We start from the raw sequence: 21424 nt of genomic DNA on the forward strand, positions 1-21424 counted from the left end.
TGGATCCCATTAAGCAGTGTACGAGTCTACTAATGCTCCCCAAACCTGCTGGTCCTTCACCTCATGCAGTAGAGACTCTTGCTTTTAGATCCAGGGGCACGTGGCTCAATACCACGACCCCCCATCTATGGGGGTTGCTCCAACAGGGAACAGTTCATAAAGTTAGTAGAATGTCTTGCTATTTGTGGTCCATCAAACTTACCCCTGGTTCGTGCCCACTCGTTCCGATGCCAGAGATGCTTGTGCACCGGGTCCTTCATGTAACCCTCATAGCAAAGGCACTCACCTAGGAATGGAGGAAGGTAAAATAAGAGAATTAATTGTACTGGCCACTGCTGGAGACAGACTACTAGACTAGATGGACCAAGGTCTGATCCTATGCTCCCAATCAACCCTGCTAATGGGAGTCTGTGGGCTCCATGAGGGCTCACATCAGGCAAGGTTATTACATCAGGAATCCCACCTCCAGGTGCCCAGAGGCTGAAGTGCACAGATTGTGTAACTGCATTAACTCCGTCCCTTCTGGAGATCTACAGGTAATGCCATGGCAGTGGCAGAGGTGAGCCCTCACACCAAATACTGTCTCCTCGTCTCCTCCCTCCAGACTTTGCTACAACTGTCAGCGGCAGCCTCTGACCCCTGGTCTAAAGGCTGGGAGCTGGTGGTTGTACAAAACCAGCAAATGCTCAGAGTAGAATTCAGAGCACAGCCAGTGACAGGGGCCACCTCACCATCACCTCCCCTGTCCTCAATGGCTTTTGGGGCATTCCCCAGGGCCATAATTAGGGAGCAGCCCTTGCACTTCCTTGAGTATGGCGAGGATAATTCTCACCATTTATTACATGGACTGTGCAAGGGGGGAAGCTCCTTTCTTCACTCTCACTCTCACCCTCCTGCACTGTGAAGCCACGTACGAATAGGCCGAATCTGGATCTTCGTTAGTTAATATTTATAAAGTGCTTTAGGTCCCAGTCCAGCACAGCTCTTAAACACACACTTAACTTTAAGGGTTTCACTGGGAATATTTAAATGCTGAAAGCTAAGGACGTGTATAAATGCTTTGCTAGAGCAGGGTCTTGTAGAAGAAAATGCTAAAAATAATTATATGTGGTATAAACTCAGTGCATCGTCATGCAACAATGTAAATATGGTGAATTTCAGCACCCAAGCATCAGGAAAATTCAAAATTAACGTTCCCAGAGCACAATTATCTTGGTCAAATTACAACAGCATAAGTACCACTGTGGTTTGGATTACTGTTTAGGCCAATGCATTTATACCTTACAAAACATATTCTATGCAGCCATGTTACAGTAGCTGTGGGAATATTTGACCAATACTTTCAAATTTAGGCATCTAAAGTTAGACACCTAAACCCATATTTAGACACCCAAATAAGCAGGCTGACTTAGAAAGGTGTTGAGCATCTACAGCAACCATTGGCTTCCAGGGGATCTGGGGCTGCTCAGTTTCTCTGAAAAACAAGTTACCATTTCCCTGTGGAATGACCTTGCTTTCATTTTAAGTAAAAATGAAGCGTATGAATGGTATCACAGTAAGGCAAAGCGCAGTTAACTTGAAATTCCATATTGCTCATGTGCTTTCCAGTATTTCTTGCCTCTGATCAGACCAGAAGGATTACAAGGACAGGCTCTATCACATGCTATTTCAGCACTCCCGCCTCCTAGATGAAATTCACCCCGTGCAGAAGTCCAGTGTGATGCCCACCATCATGGTTGTACCTGGGGTTTGAACCAGGAACCCCCAGAGCTAAAGCATGAGCTAAAAATAGCCCTGTAGCTAGAAGCTGTAGAAGATCCTATTCTCTGTGGATCAGGTGCAGAAGAGAACACACAAACACCAAACAGTGGGTTACACCAACAAAAGATCTATGCACTAGACCACTTAAGCTCTGAGGGGTGGATGAGTTTCATGCTGGCTGTCATCCCCTTCACATGACAGAACCCAGAATAGCAGAAGCCTCACCAAAAAGAGATCTCTCAGTTTGGGGCAAAGATTTTGCTTGGCTACTCTAGCTCAATCCGTTTGCAGCTTCCTGCTCTTAAAAAGCCAGCTTCCAAATTAACAGATACCCTGCGTGCAACATCACTGGAATAGGTGGGACTGTATAGGGGACAGGGCTGGGCAGCATAGGCTCCAAAGACTATAGTCCGTCAGGACAGCCTCCTGCTCTTAAAGTGCCACACGCCTTTAAAACACAGATAAAAGAACCCTGAATTTTTAAGACCCAACCCCAAGGGGGCCAATGCCTCCCTGCCCAGGAGCTGCATCTGCTGTGACAGATGGTTGTGAACACATGGAACGCTGATTCTGGAGCAAGCACAGACTCCCAGCAGGGAAGCGAGTGGTTATTACAGTAGACGATACAGACTGTGCACAGGTACACACTGGCCAGAGGGAAGAGATTGACCCAGCTTCTGCAATGACTTAAGCCCACGCAGTCCTGCCGGTGTGGTGCTGAGTGGGCAGTAGTGCCGAATGTGCCCTATGGCACAGAGAGGCAGGATCATGTGGCTGAGACACTGTACTGCAACTCAGGACACTGACTCTGCCACAGACTCTCCATGCAACCTTGGAACTGTGAAATGGGAGATCAAGCTTCTTTCTAGGATCTATTTAAACAGCAAGCCTGGTGGGGTCAAGACTGGCTCCCATTATGTGTTTGTACAGCTCCTGGCACAATGGGGCCCTGATCTCGGTTAGGACCTCTAGTCCCCGATAAGACAAAATCATCATAGAAGGAAGGTGACTTCTGCCCACAGATACTCCTGACTACAGCAGCTCAAGTGGACAGGCGAGCAGAATGTGGGCCTGTAGCGAGGCGGTGGGATACCCCACAGCTCCACTGAGGGACGAACCTTCTCTACCACCACCCCGGGCAGAGCCACTGGGTCCTGCGCCCGCCCCTCAGAGGTCATGGCGCAGACCCGGAAGTATAAAAGCTCGCCTGCAGAGCTCAGTCGAGCCCCAGCCACCACAGGGGCCAGACGTCTGCAGCCGCTGCCAGCCGGAGCTCACACCCGGCCAGTCGAGCCTGCCCCATGCTCGCTACCCAGAGGAGGACCAGCCGAGCCTGCCCCACTCCAGCTACCCCGAGGAAGGGCCGAGCCTGCCTCTTGCCAGCTACCCCGAGGGAGAGCTGAGCCTGCCTCTTGCCCGCTAACCCGAGGAGGAGCCGAGCCCACCTCTTGCCAGCTACCCCAAGGAGCAGCTGAGCCTACCATCGGCTACTTACCCAGATGAACCGATGGTGTTTGAGACCGGTGGTGACGCTACGATGACTCAGGTACCCTACGAGGGGGAGTGTGGAAGTAGCTCGGGGGCAGCCGACCCCAGTCTGGCCGCAGCAGGGCCAGAGCCAATGTCAGTGTGTTGCGGCCAGGATCCCCACTGACAGCAGTGAGCTTCTGCCACTGCTAGGGCCCCGGGCTGGGACGCAGTGGAGTGGGAGGGCCTGCGTCCCCCCTGCCACCCACTCCTTGGGTGGCAGACTCCTCATTTTCCCTGGCCTGGAGAGGCCAGGACCTCCTGCTAACTGACTATCGACTCAGCCCCTGCTGAAAGGCCTGAGTCCCAGACCGTTTGTTTGCTGCCCCGCCCTGATCTAGGGCCTGGGCTGCTACCTAACTATTACTGCTCAGCCCTGCCTGAGGGGCTGAGCACTCTGACTTCCTGTTTGCTGCCCTGCCCTGACCTAGGACCGGGCTTAAGACTCCTATTACTGCTCAGCCCTGCCTGAGGGCCTGAGCATTCTGACTCAGTGTTTGGTGCCCCGCCCTGACCTAGGGCCGGGTTTAAGAATACCACCACTGCTCTCCCCTGCCTGAGGGCCTGAGCATTCTGAGCAGTGTTTGTTGCCCGCCCTGACCGAGGACCTGGGCTGGCTTCGGTCTAGTGACTCAGCCCCGCCCTGGGGCCTGAAACCGCCTAACTGAGTGTGCATTGTTCCCTCCGACAGCAGAGCCATCGGCCGGTGAACTAGAGCGAGGCGGTGGGATACCCCACAGCCCCACTGAGGGACGAACCACGGCCAAGCTGCACTACAGGGCCGTTGTTTGGAATGGGTTACTAAGCAGGCTGTGGGTAGCATAGATGATCAGAGATCAACTCTGCAGGTGGCGGGACTGATACTGGAAAATGGAGACCTTCATCTCTACACCACTCCTGGTCAGCTAGTGCCAGAAATCTGCGCTAGCTGATGGCTCTTCAGCTGCCTACATGAAACTAGCTGGTGGTTACAATCCAGTTCCTAGCGTGCCAATACTCAACAGGTTCTACCTGGGCCCCTCTCAGAGAGGCCCAGGCATGGAGACTGCACTGCCATCCACCCTGGCCGGGAACAAGTCACAATGCCGGGGAGCTAATGTTGCCACTGCTCATCTGTTTCATGGCTAAATCGGCAGGGGGATCAGTTTGGCAGCTTGCCCCAGCACTACATCAACTCAGAACTGAAGGAAGAGATGTGGTTGGGTGGAGTGATCCTGGAACAAACCCAGGGCAGATAGCTTACAGTATCTCTGTGTATTCTCTCGGAGATTTTTACAGCAGTACTCATACCGGTCGCACACGCACAGAGCCTGCTTCCCACCCCACTCTGAGTGTATCTTAACAGTACAGGGCTTTGAGGCTGTGCAACCGGTCTCCTCAGTTCCTTCTCTCCAACGGAGGCTACCCCAACTCCAAAGTAGAGGGGAGGAAGGTGAGTAGTGGAGCACCCACAGGGACAGTCATCTCGAAGAATGTCAGTTACTGCACAGGGTGAGTAACCTCCTCTTCTTCTTCCAGTGGTGTCCTGGTGGGTGTTCCACTCCAGGTGACTGAAAAGCAGTGTACCTCAAGGAGGTAGGGACTTCGGATTTGGTAAGAATGCGGTAGATAATACAGCGCCGCCTAATCGTGTATCAGAGAGAGGGCCTTGAGTAAGGGCATAATGCTTAACAAATGCATGTTCAGATGACCAAGTGGCTGCTTTGCAAATGTCAGCCAGAGAAACTTTGCGTAGGTAAGCCACGGAGGTAGTCACAGATCTAGTGGAGTGAGTTCTGATGCTGGCAGGAGAGGTAACTTTCTTTATCTGGTAGCACAGTCGGATACACTCAGAAATCCATCCTGTAGAAAGGGGACTCCAGAGCAGAGGTTGGAGGGACTATCCAGCATAGGAGAGAGTCTTTGACTCTGAAGGGTATGGATAGAGGCTTGTTTAGAGCATGTACATTCGGTTTATAAAAAGTGGCCAACCAAGTTTGGAAGCACCTCATGTATAGTCGTGCATTTTTTACCATGAAAGTGCATGAGGCCATGTGACCTAACAGTTGTAGACAGTCTCGAGCAGTGACCTGAGGACTGTTGCCAAAGTTTCGTGGCCAGTAGCTTTATGGCATTGAAGCAGTCGGGAAGAGATGCTATGAACGTCCGGGAATTGAGGTGAGTTCCTATGAACTCCAGGTGCTGGGTAGGAGATAATGTGGATTTGGTTTCGTTTATTTGTAGGCCAAGGGAGAGGAAGCAAGTGATGGTGAGCTGCGTGAATCGAGGTGCTTCGCCGAGTGTTGTGGCTTTGAGGAGGCAATCTTCAAGGTAAGGAAATATTATGACCCCTTGTCTCCTAAGGTAGGCTGTGACTATGGCTAGGAGCTTGGAAAAAACTTAGGGGGATGGTGGATAGGCTGAAGGGTAGCACCCCATATTGAAAATGTGTTGAGCTGAGGGTAAAATGAAGGAAAAGTCTGTGGGCTGGATGTATAGTCACATGAAAATAGGCACCTTGTAGGTCAAGGGCTGAAAATCAATTGCCCTGCTCCAGCGCTGGGATTATGGCGGTGAGGGTAACCATTTTGAACTTTTGCTTTTTGATAAATGTGTTGAGCCTCCTGAGGTCGACAATCGGTCACCATTCCCCAGTTTTCTTTTCTGTTAAGAAATAATGGGAATAAAACCCTTTTCCTCTGTGTTGTTCGCAGGGCTTTGAGGCTGTGCTCCAGCTCCGCTCCAGCTCCAGGCAAAAACCTGCAGCTCCACTGCTCCAAAGCTGCTCCACGCTCCAGCTCTGGGCTCCACTCCAAAGCCCTGGTTGTTCAGGCACGAGTTCCTCTGGTCCTAATAGAAGGAGGTGTTCTGCTTCTTGGAGGAGCAGTTGCTCGTGAGAGAGGTCCCTGAAGAGGGACGGGGAGGGTAGGTGGGAGGCAAGGATATGAAAGGGATGGAAAAGCCAATTGTGACCTCAATAACCCATTTGTCGGTGGTAATGTTTTGCCATTGGTGGGAGAATGGCCATAGGCAGTGTCCAAAAATAGGGACATGGGATGTAAGCGCTGAAGTGGGAATGTTGTTTTCTATACCTTTGACCAAGGCTTCAAATCTGCTTATTAGTTGGAGGGGGTTGAGATGCTACCGAAGAATTCAGGCGGCGATGCTGGTATCTGGGTCTCTGGCATTTCTGCTGCTGCTGCTGTTGTTGCTCATGTGACCCATGGAATTGCTGGGTGCATGCGGGGTAGCGTGGGTGCTAGCAAGGTTGATATCTATATTGTCACCTTCTGGTCATAGGGGTTTGAATTGAGAGTTGCCCTTGAGTCCTTCATTGAGTGAAGTATGTCATTCATCGTGAAGGCCAAGAGTTTGTCGTCGTTGAAGGGAAGATCTTCAGTGATACTCTGGATCTCTTAAGGACAGGAGGAGGAGGAGAAGAGCCATGAACCTTGGCACATGACAACTGCTGTAGCAGTAGATCTTCCTGCAGTATTGGCTGCATGGAGGGCTGCTTGAAGAATAGTACATAACATGATTTCTCCCTCGGAAACTAGAGATGTAAATTGTTGGCTTTTTTTCTTTTGGAATGTCATCAATAAAGTCCATGAATTCATTGTACCTTCTGTGGTTATATTTTGCCAGAACGGCAGTATAATTAGCACTGCAAAATTTGTAACTTAGAAGATGCATACACTTTATGTCCGAGCAGATCTAATCCCTTACTGTCCTTGTCAGATGGGGTGGAGCGGGGAAACTGGTGCTTGGTCTTTTGGTTGACTGTGTCTACTACCAGCAAGTTTGGCACTGGGTGAGTGAAAAGGAATTCAAAGCCCTTCGAAGGGATGAGGTACTTGCAGTCCGCTCACTTACAAGTTAGTAGGCTTGCAATGGGAGTCTGCCAGTTGGCCTTAGCAGATTCCAAAAGGGCTGCGTTGATCAGTAATGCAATCCTAGAGGAAGAAGAGGGTTGCAGGATGTCCATTAACTCATGCTGCTGTTCAGGAACCTCCTCCAAGCTAATGCTTAACTCACTTGCAACTCTTCTGAAAAGATCTCGAAATTTTGAGAAGTCATCTGAAGATGATGGGGCAGGAAGCAGTAGGGTTTCATCAGGCATAACAAGTGGGTCCACTGGGTTAGAGGCAGGTCATGATGGTGCTGCCTGGACCCTTACATCAGTGGCAGGTTCGTCAGCCAGCAGTGGCAGGCCGGTGTCACACCTTGCTGTGGTGGTATAGCGAGTGTGGTCTCAAGGATAAGATGCCCATGGAGCCCAATATTGCCACTGTGGTGGGAAGGGCATGGGTGGTGTCATCCAGGGATTCACACTCCATGGGGCAGGATCCTGAGAATATGACGACGTCACTTTTCTATGACCTCTATTGATTGGGGACTGAGGATGGGAGATTTGATATGGTGAAAACTCCTCCTGCAGACCAGCTTCCTCATCACCAGAGAAAGGCTGTGCGGACCCTGACTGAGCATTTGGAGCATTAAGCAGGGGTGACTGCAGGATAAGTGACACCAGCAGGTCCCTTAACTGTGTAAACTGCCGTGCTGGAGCTCCTCTGTGAGGTGAGGGCTGTGCAAGAGGAATCTGCTGTGAAGAAAGGTTCCTCTGCCCCAGTGTCTTGAGCATTGTTTCATTTCCAGTCAGCTCAGTGGGAGACAGTGCCAGGAGAGCAAGAATAGTCTGTGGGGGATCAGGCATGTCAACATGTGTCGGCATTGCTTCTGCAGCTACAGGCAGGTTTCACACGGCACTGGAGAAGCCCGGCGCATCAAAACTGCTCAGCCAGGGAAGCGCCGAGAGGGAGGCTGTAGACCTGCCCTGAGAAGTCTTGTCCCACAAAGAACTCTTTGCGGGTGAGAGAGGGTGCTGGTTTTTTTCAGTCTTCTTGTCTTTCCTTGAGGCGGGGGGGCTGTAGCATGTAGCTGAGTCGGCGTCCGGGTCTGAAGCAGACCCTAGAGATTACTGAAGGAGGAGAAGTTTTAATCTCAGCTCCCTGTCCTTGCGTGCCCTGGATTTAAGTTTGCCGCAGTGGGCACATTTTGGGGGGATGTGTGACTTCCCCAAATCTTTTATACATTTTGAATGGCAATCTGAAAGAGGGCTGGCATCATTGCAATTAGAGCAGTGCTCAAAGCCTGGGGAGCCAGGCATGTCGGAAGCGGCTGCCTCTGACAGGAACGAAGGAAAAAAAAAATATTTTTTTGTCGTTTTAGAGAGAAAAGACAGGAAAATGTTATCGAATTACTACTGGTAACAAACTAACTGAGAGGGAAGGTATATGAACGAAGGAAGAGAAAAGTCTCTAACGAGTCTGCTGAGCTCTGTCTCAGGCCGGGGACGGTAGAGAAGGAACTGAGGAGACCGGTCTCGCACGCGTACTATTAAGGTAAACTCAGAGCGGGGGGACAGGCTCTGCGTGTGCGCGACCGGTACAAGTAGTGCTGTAAAAATCTCCAAGCAAAGGCACAGGGATGCACCAACACCTGGAGCAGAGCACCCACAGGGACACCTCTCGAAGAAGAGAGGAGAAAGTGTTCAGCTGCGGTCAATGGGCCCAGTGCCGCTGAAGTCAGCGTAAAGCCGTTTACACTCATCTGGCCCATGACAACTTTCCTGCCAAAATATTCAGGTCAGCGACCAAGGAGATGCAGATCATCTCACGTTACAGATCAAAAACTATAGTCACTCAAGTTACCCCAGTGTAAATCTGCAGCAACTCTGCTGGAGATGGTAGCAATACTCCAGATTTACACCCACATCCGGACCCTGAGATTTGAGTTTGGCCTCTAATTGCTGTAAAATGCTGTTCCATTTCTATTTGACAAGGAAAGGAAGGCATGTAAATCAGATGACACCCAACAGGGAAAACAAACAGAGAAGCATGTTTGGGAATGAACCCAGCCGAGGCACAAGGGGAAAGGAGACACATGCCAGTAATACGATTGGGATTGATCATTGCACTAGAGGGAAAGGCAAGGAACAGAGGCAATTGCAGGGACAGCAGGGAGGCCTGCTTCCCCGAGACAATGTTGGAAGCTACAAAGCCAGGTGAGCTTAGCTTTTTATGGGTAGACATCCAACAGAGTAGTGCTATGAGACAGCATGCGCGCTTGGGCAACACAGCATGCAGTAAGACAGAGGATTTAAAAAAAAGACGATGACCCTGTTGGATATTGATGCTCAGTAACGACAACAGACTCTCAGGCTCATTACTTGCAGGTAAAACGTGATGGGGGGGGGGAATTGATGTTTTCACTGCAATGAAGGTGGAAGGATGGCATCCCTCCCAGAGGAGAGCACTCTTCCAAAACCGGTGGCAAGTATAAACACCTTGGTGCACCTACAGCCTGGGCAACACTTAAAAACTTAGGTCAACACAGCTATGACACTCAGGAGTGTGAAAAATCCACAGCCCAGAGCAATGTAGCGATGCCAGCCTAACCCAAGTGTAGACACAGCTGGGTCGATGGAAGAATGTGTCCATTGACCTAGCTACCATTGCTCAGGGAGGTGAAGTTCCTGCAGCAACGGAACCTCGCCTCTGGTTCCCCACTACAGGGTTACAGCAGCATAGTTCTGGTGCCATATCTGGGCTGCTATAGCCTTCACTGTGTAGACAAGCCCCATCTCCTTGCCAGGATGATACCACTTATTGTCCCTGCTTTATGTCTCTCTGCTGCCTGCTCCTCCTTTGAAGTACATGATTTAAAGTGATGAATTCCAGTTGCAACCCAACACCAATTTCTTCATATGTACCAATTTCAGGCGTATGTGCATCCAGGATTTCAGCTCAAGTCTGTCTATATCTAAGAACTACAGAAATTATTAGGTATTTGCTCTGGACAGAGACCAGTTGTGTCTCACACTAAGTCAGCTTATAAATATCTTTGCAATTTATATCATAAGAAAGTAAGATACTGGGTCAGACCCATGGTCCATCTAGCCTAGTATCCTGTCTTCCGACAGTGGCCAATGCCAGGTGCCCCAGAGGGAATTAACAGAACAGGTAATCATCAAGTGATCCATCCCCTGTCGCCCACTCCCAGCTTCTGGCAAACAGAGGCTAGAGACATGTCCATCACAGTGTGTGGATTACATGAGTTTTTCATGATGCCTGGCATGATGACGCGTGTTATAAATGGGACGGATAGATGGCCGGATATATCCTCAGGTACTGAAATGGGCAGATCTCCGCTGAGTTCACTCCAATTCCAGGAAGTTCAATGGAGCTGACTTCCAGGCAGCGACACTGATTTACGTCAGCGGAGGATCTGGCCCATAAGCTGATAAATCAACAGCAAATCAGTGTGAAGGTGCTGAATGTCAATACATTACATCAAGGAATTAAGGACTGGATTTTGTTCAGGGCTGACCTCCCACTACTCTCATTGGCTTCAGCGGTAAAATTCCCATCAATGGGAGCAGAGTTAGACCAACACCACATGCTTGTGAAGATCTCATCCTAGAAAAGCTCCTCTGGCTCTGGTTACCCTTCCCTCTGTCCTCACTGGGCCAGGTTCCCAGTCCCTGTACTGACAAGGCATGAATGGCCTTGGTAGGTGGATTCAGCCTGAGGGAAGCCAAGCAGAGCTTCTGCAGCTGCCCCTCCTGGGGATCTGTCAGAGGCAGCAGTACAGCCTGCGGATGTGGCCCCTTCAGGAGCCCTGCTAGCAGAGGTGGCTGTGTTGATTCAGTGCCTCCCCTCATCTCCCAGATGCCCCCGGCACATCCGCAGCTGCAGGTTTTCATGTCCCGACATCAGTACACACCAGTCGCTCCCAGTGCCATTGGCAGACATAGAGAGAGGGGGCAGGAACGAGTACCACAACAGCAGAATCACAGACATGAGCCATGAAGCAGCAGCCTGGAGGAGAAGCAAACTCCAGCTCATGCCCACAAACCCACTGTGCAAGGGACAAAGCACCCACCACTAGCACACAACCAGGGCCAGGGCCCTGCTCCCCTTTGGATGCAGTTTAAACGTTCGGTAAGATTGTCTCAGGGACTGCCTTCTCTACCCATGAACCTATACTTAGTCCAGCCCGGCAGGATGGACTAGATGATCTCTTGAGGTCCCTTCCAGCCCTACGTTTCTACGATTAGACTCTTTGGCATCTGCAATGAGTACAGTGTTGGTTCCACACTGCGGGTCTCAGTATAGGCAGCCACAACTGCCCTGGGTTCCCCTGCGCAGCAGTAGTTTGGTCGGTATCCCCATATCCCTGCAGTGGCATTGTGCCTGCTGGCAGACAGTAAATGATGCGTGTTGGTTATTTCACCCCATTTTTGCAGGTGGGACCATTGCACTTCTGCCACGTCCACACCCAAATTCTTCCATGTCCTTCTTTAGATCCCCTGAGATTAGAGCTCTGCGTGACCAAATTACAGCTATAGGTGAAAGGAAATGGAGGAGGGTCAAGGGCAAGCTATAGCCCCTGAGTGACGGTTGCCATTCAATCCTTATCTCACCCTGCTGATCAATGCTGCAGTTCTTACATTTCTCCAGGGGGGGCAGCAAGACAATAGCGAGCAAAGTTTCAAAGTGTTACATGGGGCTTTAGCCATACAGCTGCCATTACGTGGCATGAAAAACTCATTTGGGGAATGCATGGATTTCTCTCAGATTGCAGTTACCCCTGGGCCTGTGCCGTCTCAACGCCTTCTTCACCAGCAATTTGGGGAAGGGGATGGAAAGAAGGGATTCTCTTTCAGTGAATAATCAATTATGGGGAGGAGGAAAAATCAGGGATCTAATTTAAATATGCAAATCACTGAACTCTTTTCTGACCTGGGCCACCCAGACCCAGAAAAATCTCTAGGTCTGTGCTAAAAACGTTAACCACAAAACAAACAGGCTAACTGGACTATGGGGCTGGCACAGGATGCTTATCACACAGGCCACCAGCCTACAAATGGCTGAGTCAGCCCGTGCAGCCAATCTCCGGACCGGCTGGTAAATCCAGGGGGCCCATCCGAACCCGGAGAGATCAGCGAGCAGGAGTCTGTGCTGCTGGTGAGGGAAGTTACCCTGGCGTCCCTGCCGATCCTGCCTACCAGTTTCTGGATCACACTGGTGTTCACACGGGTCAAGAAGTCGTCGGGCACAGAGGTCCAGTGCCCAGGGCCCGCTGGAGTTCTGTTGGGAGAACAGGACGACCTGGGCAGGGTTTAGCCAGTCGCTGGCATCCAGCTGGCTGCCCTCCAGCAGGATAAAGCGGCTCCCTGCAAGAGAAACACAAGTTGGAAGGCCTGGGACACAGAGCTCCCCTCAAACCAGTTTCAGCCCCCAAGCTTCCCACAAGCCAGTTACAGGTATCCCACAGGCCAGTTTAAATCATAACTGGAATAACCCTTCCCCACACAAGCAGCCCTGTGCTCTGGGGATGATGTCCCAGAACAGGGGCCTCCCTGGCCTTGCCCTTCCCCCTGTGGCGGCCCATGATTTCGGACGGGGTTCCCAAAGAGCAGGCTCTCCTCGGCTGTCAGCTTCATGATGAGTCCTGAGGGTTGCCAACCCTCCACGGTTGTCCTGGAGTCTCCAGGAATTAAAGATTAATCTTCAAATTAAAGATCATGTCATATGATGAAATCTCCAGGAATTCAGCCAACCAAAGTTGGCAACCCTAGTCCTGACAAAATGACGTTCGGCAGCACGATGCACTATGCACCCATCGTGACGCCAAGGGTTAGGCTGGGAAGCTCCATACCCAGCCAGATCGGCAATTTCCCTGGCCGACTCCCCCTGCCTGAGGGTCAGAGGGCAGAGCTGTGTGGGTGGAGGCGGGGGGGGGCACGCTCACCGTCGGCAATGAGGTGCTCCGGGACGTGCAGGGTGATCTTGACGATGAGCGGGCAGCTCATGTGGGATGAGCACACCAGGCTGATCACGCAGCTGGTTACACTGATCAAGGTCAGAGTGGTCTTGTTGACGGGACTTCTCGGCGAGCCCACTGGAACAGCACCGAACAAAGAGACCAACGGCAGAGACGTCAGAGCCACCGCAGCAGCCGCTTATGCTGCCGCCTCTAGAACACAATCCAAGGAGCCTCCTAGATCCCCCACTCTCACCTCCTCACCAGTCAGAGCAGAGAATGCCCTGAAGGGTTCATCTTCCCAGGGAAACCCTCTCCTCTCAACCACTCTCACTCCTTCGAGGATCAAAGGGACCACAATCCACAGAGTTTGCATTAGTCCCTGTCTTGTATTGGGTGGTGGGGGAGGGCAGCTTTGCTGATTTTAAAGTGGCTGTGCCCTGAAACTGGTTCCACAAGCAGCAAAGTTCTTGGTTATTAGCCCACACGTCTGTAAACTCAAGTTCCCACGGGTAACGAATGGCGTTCCACGGAGCGTTTAACTCCAGGCTTCCAGGCTTGGAAAGCTGGTCGATCTGTCCCTATCTCAAACATACGCTCAGAAGCAGCAGCCTCTGTCCGCCCTCATGGTGTCAGACATCCTGCAGTTTCTGACCTACTATCTCTCTGACAGTTGGTACAATGCCCTGGCAGGGGAAGAGTCAACTCTGGGCTGCTTGAAAGCTAGCACAATCAAACCTGAAGCTTTAACAGCCTGAGGCTTCACAGTTCTTAGAACCTTTCAGAGCTGTGCGAGCAGTCTTAAAGGCTGCAGGCACAGAGGGCTCAAAAGATGCCGTTTTGCTAAGAGTCACAGGACCCATGTTGCTAGAGGAACCAGCTGGCTTTGCTTCACAAAATAGAATTCTGTCTTAGGCCTGTATAGCACCTCTCACCCCAATATACTTCACAAACTACACCATATACCACTATTTCATCCTTGAAACGCAGCCACTTCTGGGAGGCGGCACAGCAGTAAGTTGGACAACCAGCACACTGCCCTACAGTGAAGGGAGGAGGTGCTTCGGGAGATCGGTCTTTCCCTCCCCCACAAATTCTTCTGGTCCAAATTCTGCTCTCATTCTCATGACCGGAAATCCAGAGCAACTCCAATGAGGTCGTTCAATGGAGCCACTTTGAATTTATACACGTCAAAGAGCAGAATTTAGCCCATTATGTTGTCATGGAGGATTGTTCTTCACTTCGTCAAACAGTGTCTGTATTTTATACTGTCTGTATTTTATTGCACATATAACAGTTCAGGTTCCTTCACAACACTGCTGTGTGCATCAATGCATTCTAAAAGACCACTAAAATGCCTTCATTTTCCAGCAAGTCAGAGATACATGGCCAAGTATTCAGTAAAAAGAAGAGAAACAGAGTACTCAGTTTGTTTTTCTTTCTGGTAATTTTCTTGGATTCAGTTCGCCATGAATAGGCACCACAAGATCATTAACATCCAAGGCTTTTATTCTCTCATCTGAAGGGACTCGCTCACTGAGAAAACTTGTGCTGAGTTCACCTGTCTCAGAAGGTCAAAGACTGAGTCAGCCTCCACGGGCTCTTTATCAAAGGGACCTGTCTCAAATGATTCCTGCTCTGAATTTAACCTGCTGCATCTTTCAATTGCTACAATCCGGTGGTGAATATGGGGAAGCTGAACAGGTACATGCCAGGGTATGGCTTCTATGCCCATCACCAAGGTATCTCATGGAAGTTTCAGTCTAGAACTTTTCCTAGGAGGAAAGAGAAATCAGTCAATTAACGGAGCCTAGACGGGGATTTGCTTGCAATGGAAGTGAAGTCTTAGGCTCATCCAATGAGTGGACTGAAAGGCTGAGTGTTCCCTTCACAAGTTCAGTTGTCCCAAGAAGAAAATAAAAGAAGAGAGAAAAGCCCTGACTTTAAAAACAGTGACATTTGCCTGTGTATTCAGCGAAAGGAAGACAAGGAGAAAATACCCATCAACAAACAGCTCTCTTGCATCCTAGACTTCAGCACATTCTCTCATCAGGAAGTTCTGGAGACCCAAACGGAGTCTCAGCCCAAAACTTGTGAATCCCGCCCATCCCCTTCTTGGCTTGTGAAACAGTCAGAGTAACTGGCACTGGTCCTCACTGAAACCGCCAACGCCCTCACGCAGAAAAGGAATTTTCCCTTCTTCCTTCAACGTGCAGTAGCCCAATCAATGCTGAAAAATCCACCTTGGACACTTCAGTCCTAGTCAACAACTGCCCAACATTAGACCTCCCATTCCTGAGCAAGCTCACAGAGAAGGTAGCAGAAGGTTGACTACTAGGTAATCTAATATTCTAGACCCAGCAAAATCTGGATTCAGGTCAGGACATGGAACTGAAGCCATTTTAGCAGCCCTGATGGAAGATCTCCTGCTGTCAATAGATAGAGGGCAGACATCCACTCTCGTCCTTCTGGGACCTCTCCGCAGCATTTGACATGTGGACCGCGAGATTCTGCTGTCCCGCCTGAGAGGTGTGGCAGGGTCCAGACTAATGTACTAGGATGCTCTGGGTCCTTCCTGTAGGAGGCACCCAGCGGAGACGTGATGGGGAACTGCTCCTTGTGATACTCTGAGCCTGAATCTTGTTAAAACCAGGGGTGTCACACCTGAGCCAGACAGTGAGATTAGTCATCAGAGGCAACTACCTGCAGGTCCTGGGATAGGCTCCATGCCATTCAACAAGGTTTCAGCCAATCCACAAGCAAGGACCCACCCAGGTGACCCCAAGGCAAGGATACAGGCTCCTAAAGGAAGCAGGTTCTCCAGTCTGCTTGATGTCACTGTCTGGCCAGAAGCATTCCCACCGCTGGTAGTTTCAACAGACTGTCCCTGCTTCAGCGATGGCTCCTGCTCTACCCATGCCTGTTTCCATGCCCCTACTCTAGCCCGCATCTGCTCCTGCTTCAGCCAGCCACCTGGAGACTCTGGCATGCCTCCACCACCAGATTCCTCTCTTGTTTAAGTTCCACCAGGAACCTGTTCTGATTTTGGCCTTTACATGCAATCACTAGGTGAACTGGTCAGATGATATGGACGCAAGTGTCGGCAATATGCAGACACACAGCTCTACTTACCCTTCGCCACACACGACCACACCGCTACCACCAATTAGCCCAATGTTTGGATGAGATCAGCTCGTAAGTGAAGAGCAGCTGGCTGAAGGATGCACCCGAGCAAGCCAGAGGTGGGAAGAGGAGAGCAGTATAAAGAGTTCACAGCCATTGTGCGGTCTCCTTTGGTTCAAAGTACACATCTACAATTGGTTAGTTCAGTCCCTAGACTTGGAGTGCTCCTGGATTCCTCGCTGATGCTAAGCAATCACACAGCAGGATCCGTGAGTAATGCTTCCTCCATTTCCAGTTGGCTAGGAGACTCCATCCCATCATGGCAGACAATAACATGCTATTCACACCTTCATTACCTATTGGCATGACTACAGCAGTGTGATATACTTGGGCAGAAGCCTGTGGCACTTTCAGGAAAACTCCACCTAGTAAGACAACCATACCGCATTCCTCAGAAACACAAGCAACACAGAAACCACGAGCACATCAAACCTGGTCCTCTACTCTCTACACTGGTTTCCCAGAAAACAGCAAGTCAAGCTCAAGGTCCCTGTCCTTATCTCCAAGGCAGTCCATGATCTGGACACAGGACAGCTAAATGATTGTCTAAAGCTCAGGGATGCCAACTGTGGTCTACAACTCTATTCCTCAGGCATGCCAGAACTCCCTGCAAGAAGGGCAAAGCATGTCTGTGTAGCAGACAGAAGTGCCTTGGGCACCAGTCTGGGACTGCGGAATGAACATCCCCAGGAACTACGGACCATCACAAAGCTCCCCACTTTCCACTCCAAGTCTTCGACCTGCCTTCTCTACAACAAACACAAAGAAACATGTATAAAAATACCCCAAAAGTAACAATCTCACCAAACCAAGAAGTGTCCACTGCACACCTCTCCCACTGGGGAGGGGATGAGAGAACAAATAACACAGACGACGTTAGTCACATGTTTGCTGCAATCTAAGAACCTATACAATAGAATGAAAGGCTGAGTGCTCATTTTAAAAGTTCAGGTGTCCCAAGGAGAGAACCGCAGGCCAGGCTGTTAGCATCACAGCGAAGGACAAAGGGTGCATTGGGGGGTGGGGAAGAGAATCTACAGTTCCTGAGCGAGAAGCTAATGGTAAGAGAAAACTGGTCCTTCATTTTAGCTAGGGACAACATGGTCGGTTAACAGTTCAGCCTCGTTTTACTTTGACATAGAAAAACATTTGGTTTTTATAATCATTTCTCTTCCTTCTTTTAAGCCAGGCACAGATGTCTCCTCTATGTTTACATACAGCCCATCGCTGGTGAGGTACAGTGTATTTATAGAATCTTTCCATCTGGTTTCCCCTTTGTGCTGTAGACGTTTTCATTAAAATAACAGCAGTAAGACACCGAACAGGCAGGCACAGGGGCTAACAAGCCAAGCTTTGAAGCCCGTTACTCATTAATATACAACAAATCCTGAGAGATGCCAGCAGCAAAATTTGAATGTATTTCATCCTCAGTTGAAAAGATCTCCCAAACAGCTCCATGGGGCCAGCAGACTGGCTGGGGACTAGTAATCAGCACTTCCTGATTTTAGTTTCATTCTCAGTTCTGACCACCATCACACCAATGGAAAATCTATGCCCATAGCCAATGTTTCATGTAGAACCTACAACAGTGCACTTTTGCGGTACACAGCCATTTGAAGAAGCCTGATGAGACAAACAGAATTCGGACGTCCCACAAGAGGATGCCCCCCGAGTCTGGGTTACATATTTGGAAGGAGATGGAACTAGAAGACTATTGGTATAGGGGGTACTGCAACCAGACAGCTGGACTAACAGCCTAATCCTAGCCTCGATGAAGGGTCAGGAAGAGCTTTTGTTACTGATTTAAGTAGGATCAGGGTTTGGCCCTGAGCACTTACCTAACTCTCCATTTCTTCTCATCTTCACATTGGATATAGCCCTGCTATGTGAAAACACCCCTAGACACAACTCAGGTCCAGCCCCTGCAGGAATATCTGCTTTGGATTCTCAACCTCCATTCTCCCCCCGCACCACCCTCCCCCGCCACCACCACCCACCACACACTCTCATACCTCTGCTGCGCCGCCTGCTCCGGGATGGGTCCCGTATAAAACGTTAGTTGGGGGTCGTTGTCAGCCTCTGTCCCAGAATCTCCTTCGGGGTTCAGAAATGCTGAGCCAGCGTAAGCTACAATCTAACAGATTGATAGAATCACTTCCAACAATTGCACGTTTCCCCCCATCAGAGCCACTGCCATCTCTCATTGGTTGTTGTTACCTGCACTGCAGAAGTGCCAGAGATCAGGACCTCTTTGCGCCAGGTGCTGTACAAATGCATACTAGGAGTCAGCTCCTGCCTGAAGAGTCTTACCATGTAAATAGACAAGGGGTGGGAGGGGAAACAGAGGCACAGACACCTGCCCAGGTGACCCAACCTCAGGATCTTTTGAGCTCTGCCCACTGCTATCACCAATGCTGGCTCTTAAGTGGTCAGAGGATGGTCCTCTGCTGTAGATGGACAACGCTCCTATTTGTACTGGTAGACTACTGCTGCCGGAAACTGGAGGACTGTGACTTTGCCTGCATGAGCCGGATGAGGTGGGAAGGCAAAATCCTCGATTCGACAAGGCCTAAGTGCCGCTGGTGAACAGAACTCCCCACTGCCTCCCCAGCCCCAGGGAGTCACAGGTACCGCCGTGCTTTGTTATTGATCCGCTTCCGCTGGCTACTGGAGGTGTGAGACAACAGGGTAGCTTGCTGGTGGTGGAGTCCACGGGGCTGGTAGCGATGATGTTATCACTTGTACTTGTTCATCAAGGACAGCTTGGCATTGTCGCTTCCTGAGCAGGAAGAATTTAAGGCAAAAACTTTCAGAGAAAAGACAAAAAAAGGAGGGAGAGAGAAAGAGAGAGAATTCATTTCTCAGGATCCAATTTCTTTCCCAGCATCTGGGTGAGAGCACTAGCAACACCTCGGATGGTGGCCCAGCCAGCGAAATTGACCAGGGTCCCTAAGGGGGACAAGGGAGCACGGGTTGAAACTGATGTTTCTTCTAGTTCAAAGGTGCATGGGCTGACAAAATTTGTTCACACCAGGCTCTGGAGAGCCCTCTCCGTTCCGACCAGCAGCATGCCACCTACTGCAGCTCCATCAGCCCTGCCAATGCATTGCTACCAGGGTGAGATCTAACAAGCAAGGAGAAACTCCTTGTCTGGCCTGTAGCGTGGAGGAAGGGAAGGAATCACTTGGGAAGAGCCAGGGATGACAAGGAGGAAGGTTAAAGCTCGCCCCATTGAGAAAAACTACCTCTTAGGCTGGGTGTTGGAGAAGTCCCAATTCATTCAGCATCATCTTGATGAGTTCTACAGGGCTCAGGTTGAGATTTTCAAAGCTGCACAAGAGATTTTCACTGCACAACGTGGCAGATTTGAAAATCTCATCCTTGGACTTCCCAGGAATACAGTTTAAATTCCACCTACACAACCTGTAGCCACTTTGCAACCTGATCAGAGGACAGCTATGTTGTCACTAGATCTTGTGATTCAAGAGAAGTTCCATTTGCATCAACGTGGTGTTGACACTGAAGACTACTGATGACAATATAAACATCAAAGTTAACTATCTCATTGATGATCATTTTTGTAAATGGACCCAGTGGTCCTGGAACTGTAGATGGAGCTTGGGGATGAGGACAGAGCTGGGACAGAATACCACCACATTTTCCCCCTTCCATCTGACCCCTTACTGAAATCTCTGTTCAGGGAGAAGGAAAGTGCAGGCACAGAGATTCTTGTGCTGGAATCAAGGCTCTGCATTTCAGGGCCACCTCTTATCTCTCCTATATCACATGCAGTGGAAGACGCGCTGCTAGATCTGGCTGCAAGGAGGCCTCAAGCCGTGACTACATGGGGGAACATTCTCACTGCTGTCCCATGCGTAAGGGAACCCCAAATGAGGTTGCCCCACATGGCTCTGGGATCAAATCAAACTTGCACAGGAAAGTGGTGCAGAGGAGTATTCTGTGTATATGTATTCCACTGTAGCCCAATTCCAGCAATACACACAGGGAGAGGACTCGGTTTCAGTACTCAGCTGAGCCCATGCAAACAGGAACAGCAAAGCACATGGAGGGTAAACCATTCGTCCCCCAACCTGGCGTAAGATCCATGCCAGACTTCTCATTGCAGCCCTGCAGCGAATCCAACGTCCTGGTGACCTGGCTGGCGAAGTCCTCGCCGCCGTTCATGCACTCGCGCTGCAGGTGGTGACGCAGGTCAGTGATGTCGTACTCATAGCCGTCCAGGATGGGGGTCTCGCGGATGCTCAGTGTGCCGCTGGAGTTGTGGCCTTGCACACGGGCGTTGCGCAGGCTCTCCCGTCCGTGACCCCCAATCAGGACCGAGGGGATGTAGTGGATTTCGTTGGCCGCCTCTGCGCTGGCACTCTTCTGGGGCTGCGGCACCCGGCGCCGCTTGCACCAACGCCGGCGGGTGTAGAGGATCATCACTAGGCACAGGATGGAGAGCAGCAGGGCAATCATGCCCCCCTAGAGAAGGGAACAGAAGCAGGGCTCAGAGCCATGGCTGGAGGCAGCAGAAATGCAGCCAGCCTCTGGAAGGCAGAGCTACACGGACAGGGAGATCAGCAGCTTCTGTTCCAGCTGGATGGCCAGTGCTGCAGGGAATGCATTGCCCAGGGGGAGTGGCAAAGGGGATTGGACGACTTTCCCCTCTCGCCCAGTAGACTGACTCCAGGCCAGGCTGAAAGTCACGCCTGCTGCTGACACTATAGTTCGAGGTCTTATACACTTAAAAGGGCAGGTGTAAAAAAAATGTAATCCTCAGCTTTCTTACAAGTCCTGCAACAAGCCCTGCAGCCACCAGAAGCTGTCACGTTTCCAAATGCAGCGTAACAGTACCATAAAAATGCCAAATTCCTTCCCCAGCAGGCAGCCCTGCAACTACAAATATCGGGTGCCGGGCTTGGGACTCTGCCCGATCGGGCCCTAGACGCTGTCCTGCTGCACGTTCCACTCAAGGATGCAGGGATGGGATCACAGGGAAATCCTGCTATGCCGCCCTCCCAAGCAACCTCAGCAGATCGCCTTTTGTTATTAGACCGGGATCTCCAAGCACTTCACAAAGGGAGGGCAAAGCAGATGGGGAAAACTGAGCCTACCTGCACTGGCAGTGCCCATTTAAAACATA

The 21424-nt window shown here is 50.6% G+C and overlaps 1 protein-coding gene across 1 annotated transcript in view; it reads right to left on the reverse strand.

Moving 5' to 3' along the window:
* ASTN1 (astrotactin 1) overlaps nucleotides 1-21424 on the reverse strand; it is a 223923-nt gene that overhangs the window by 113810 nt on the left and 88689 nt on the right. The window contains 9 exon segments of the mRNA XM_030573045.1: nucleotides 199-286; nucleotides 12338-12505; nucleotides 13084-13233; nucleotides 18291-18321; nucleotides 18323-18401; nucleotides 18913-18982; nucleotides 18985-19015; nucleotides 19017-19057; nucleotides 20370-20763. Of these exon segments, the coding sequence (XP_030428905.1) occupies nucleotides 199-286; nucleotides 12338-12505; nucleotides 13084-13233; nucleotides 18291-18321; nucleotides 18323-18401; nucleotides 18913-18982; nucleotides 18985-19015; nucleotides 19017-19057; nucleotides 20370-20763 (1052 nt within the window).

The sequence above is a fragment of the Gopherus evgoodei genome, chromosome 8 (genome assembly GCF_007399415.2).
Source record: "Gopherus evgoodei ecotype Sinaloan lineage chromosome 8, rGopEvg1_v1.p, whole genome shotgun sequence".
NCBI classification, from domain to species: domain Eukaryota; kingdom Metazoa; phylum Chordata; order Testudines; family Testudinidae; genus Gopherus; species Gopherus evgoodei.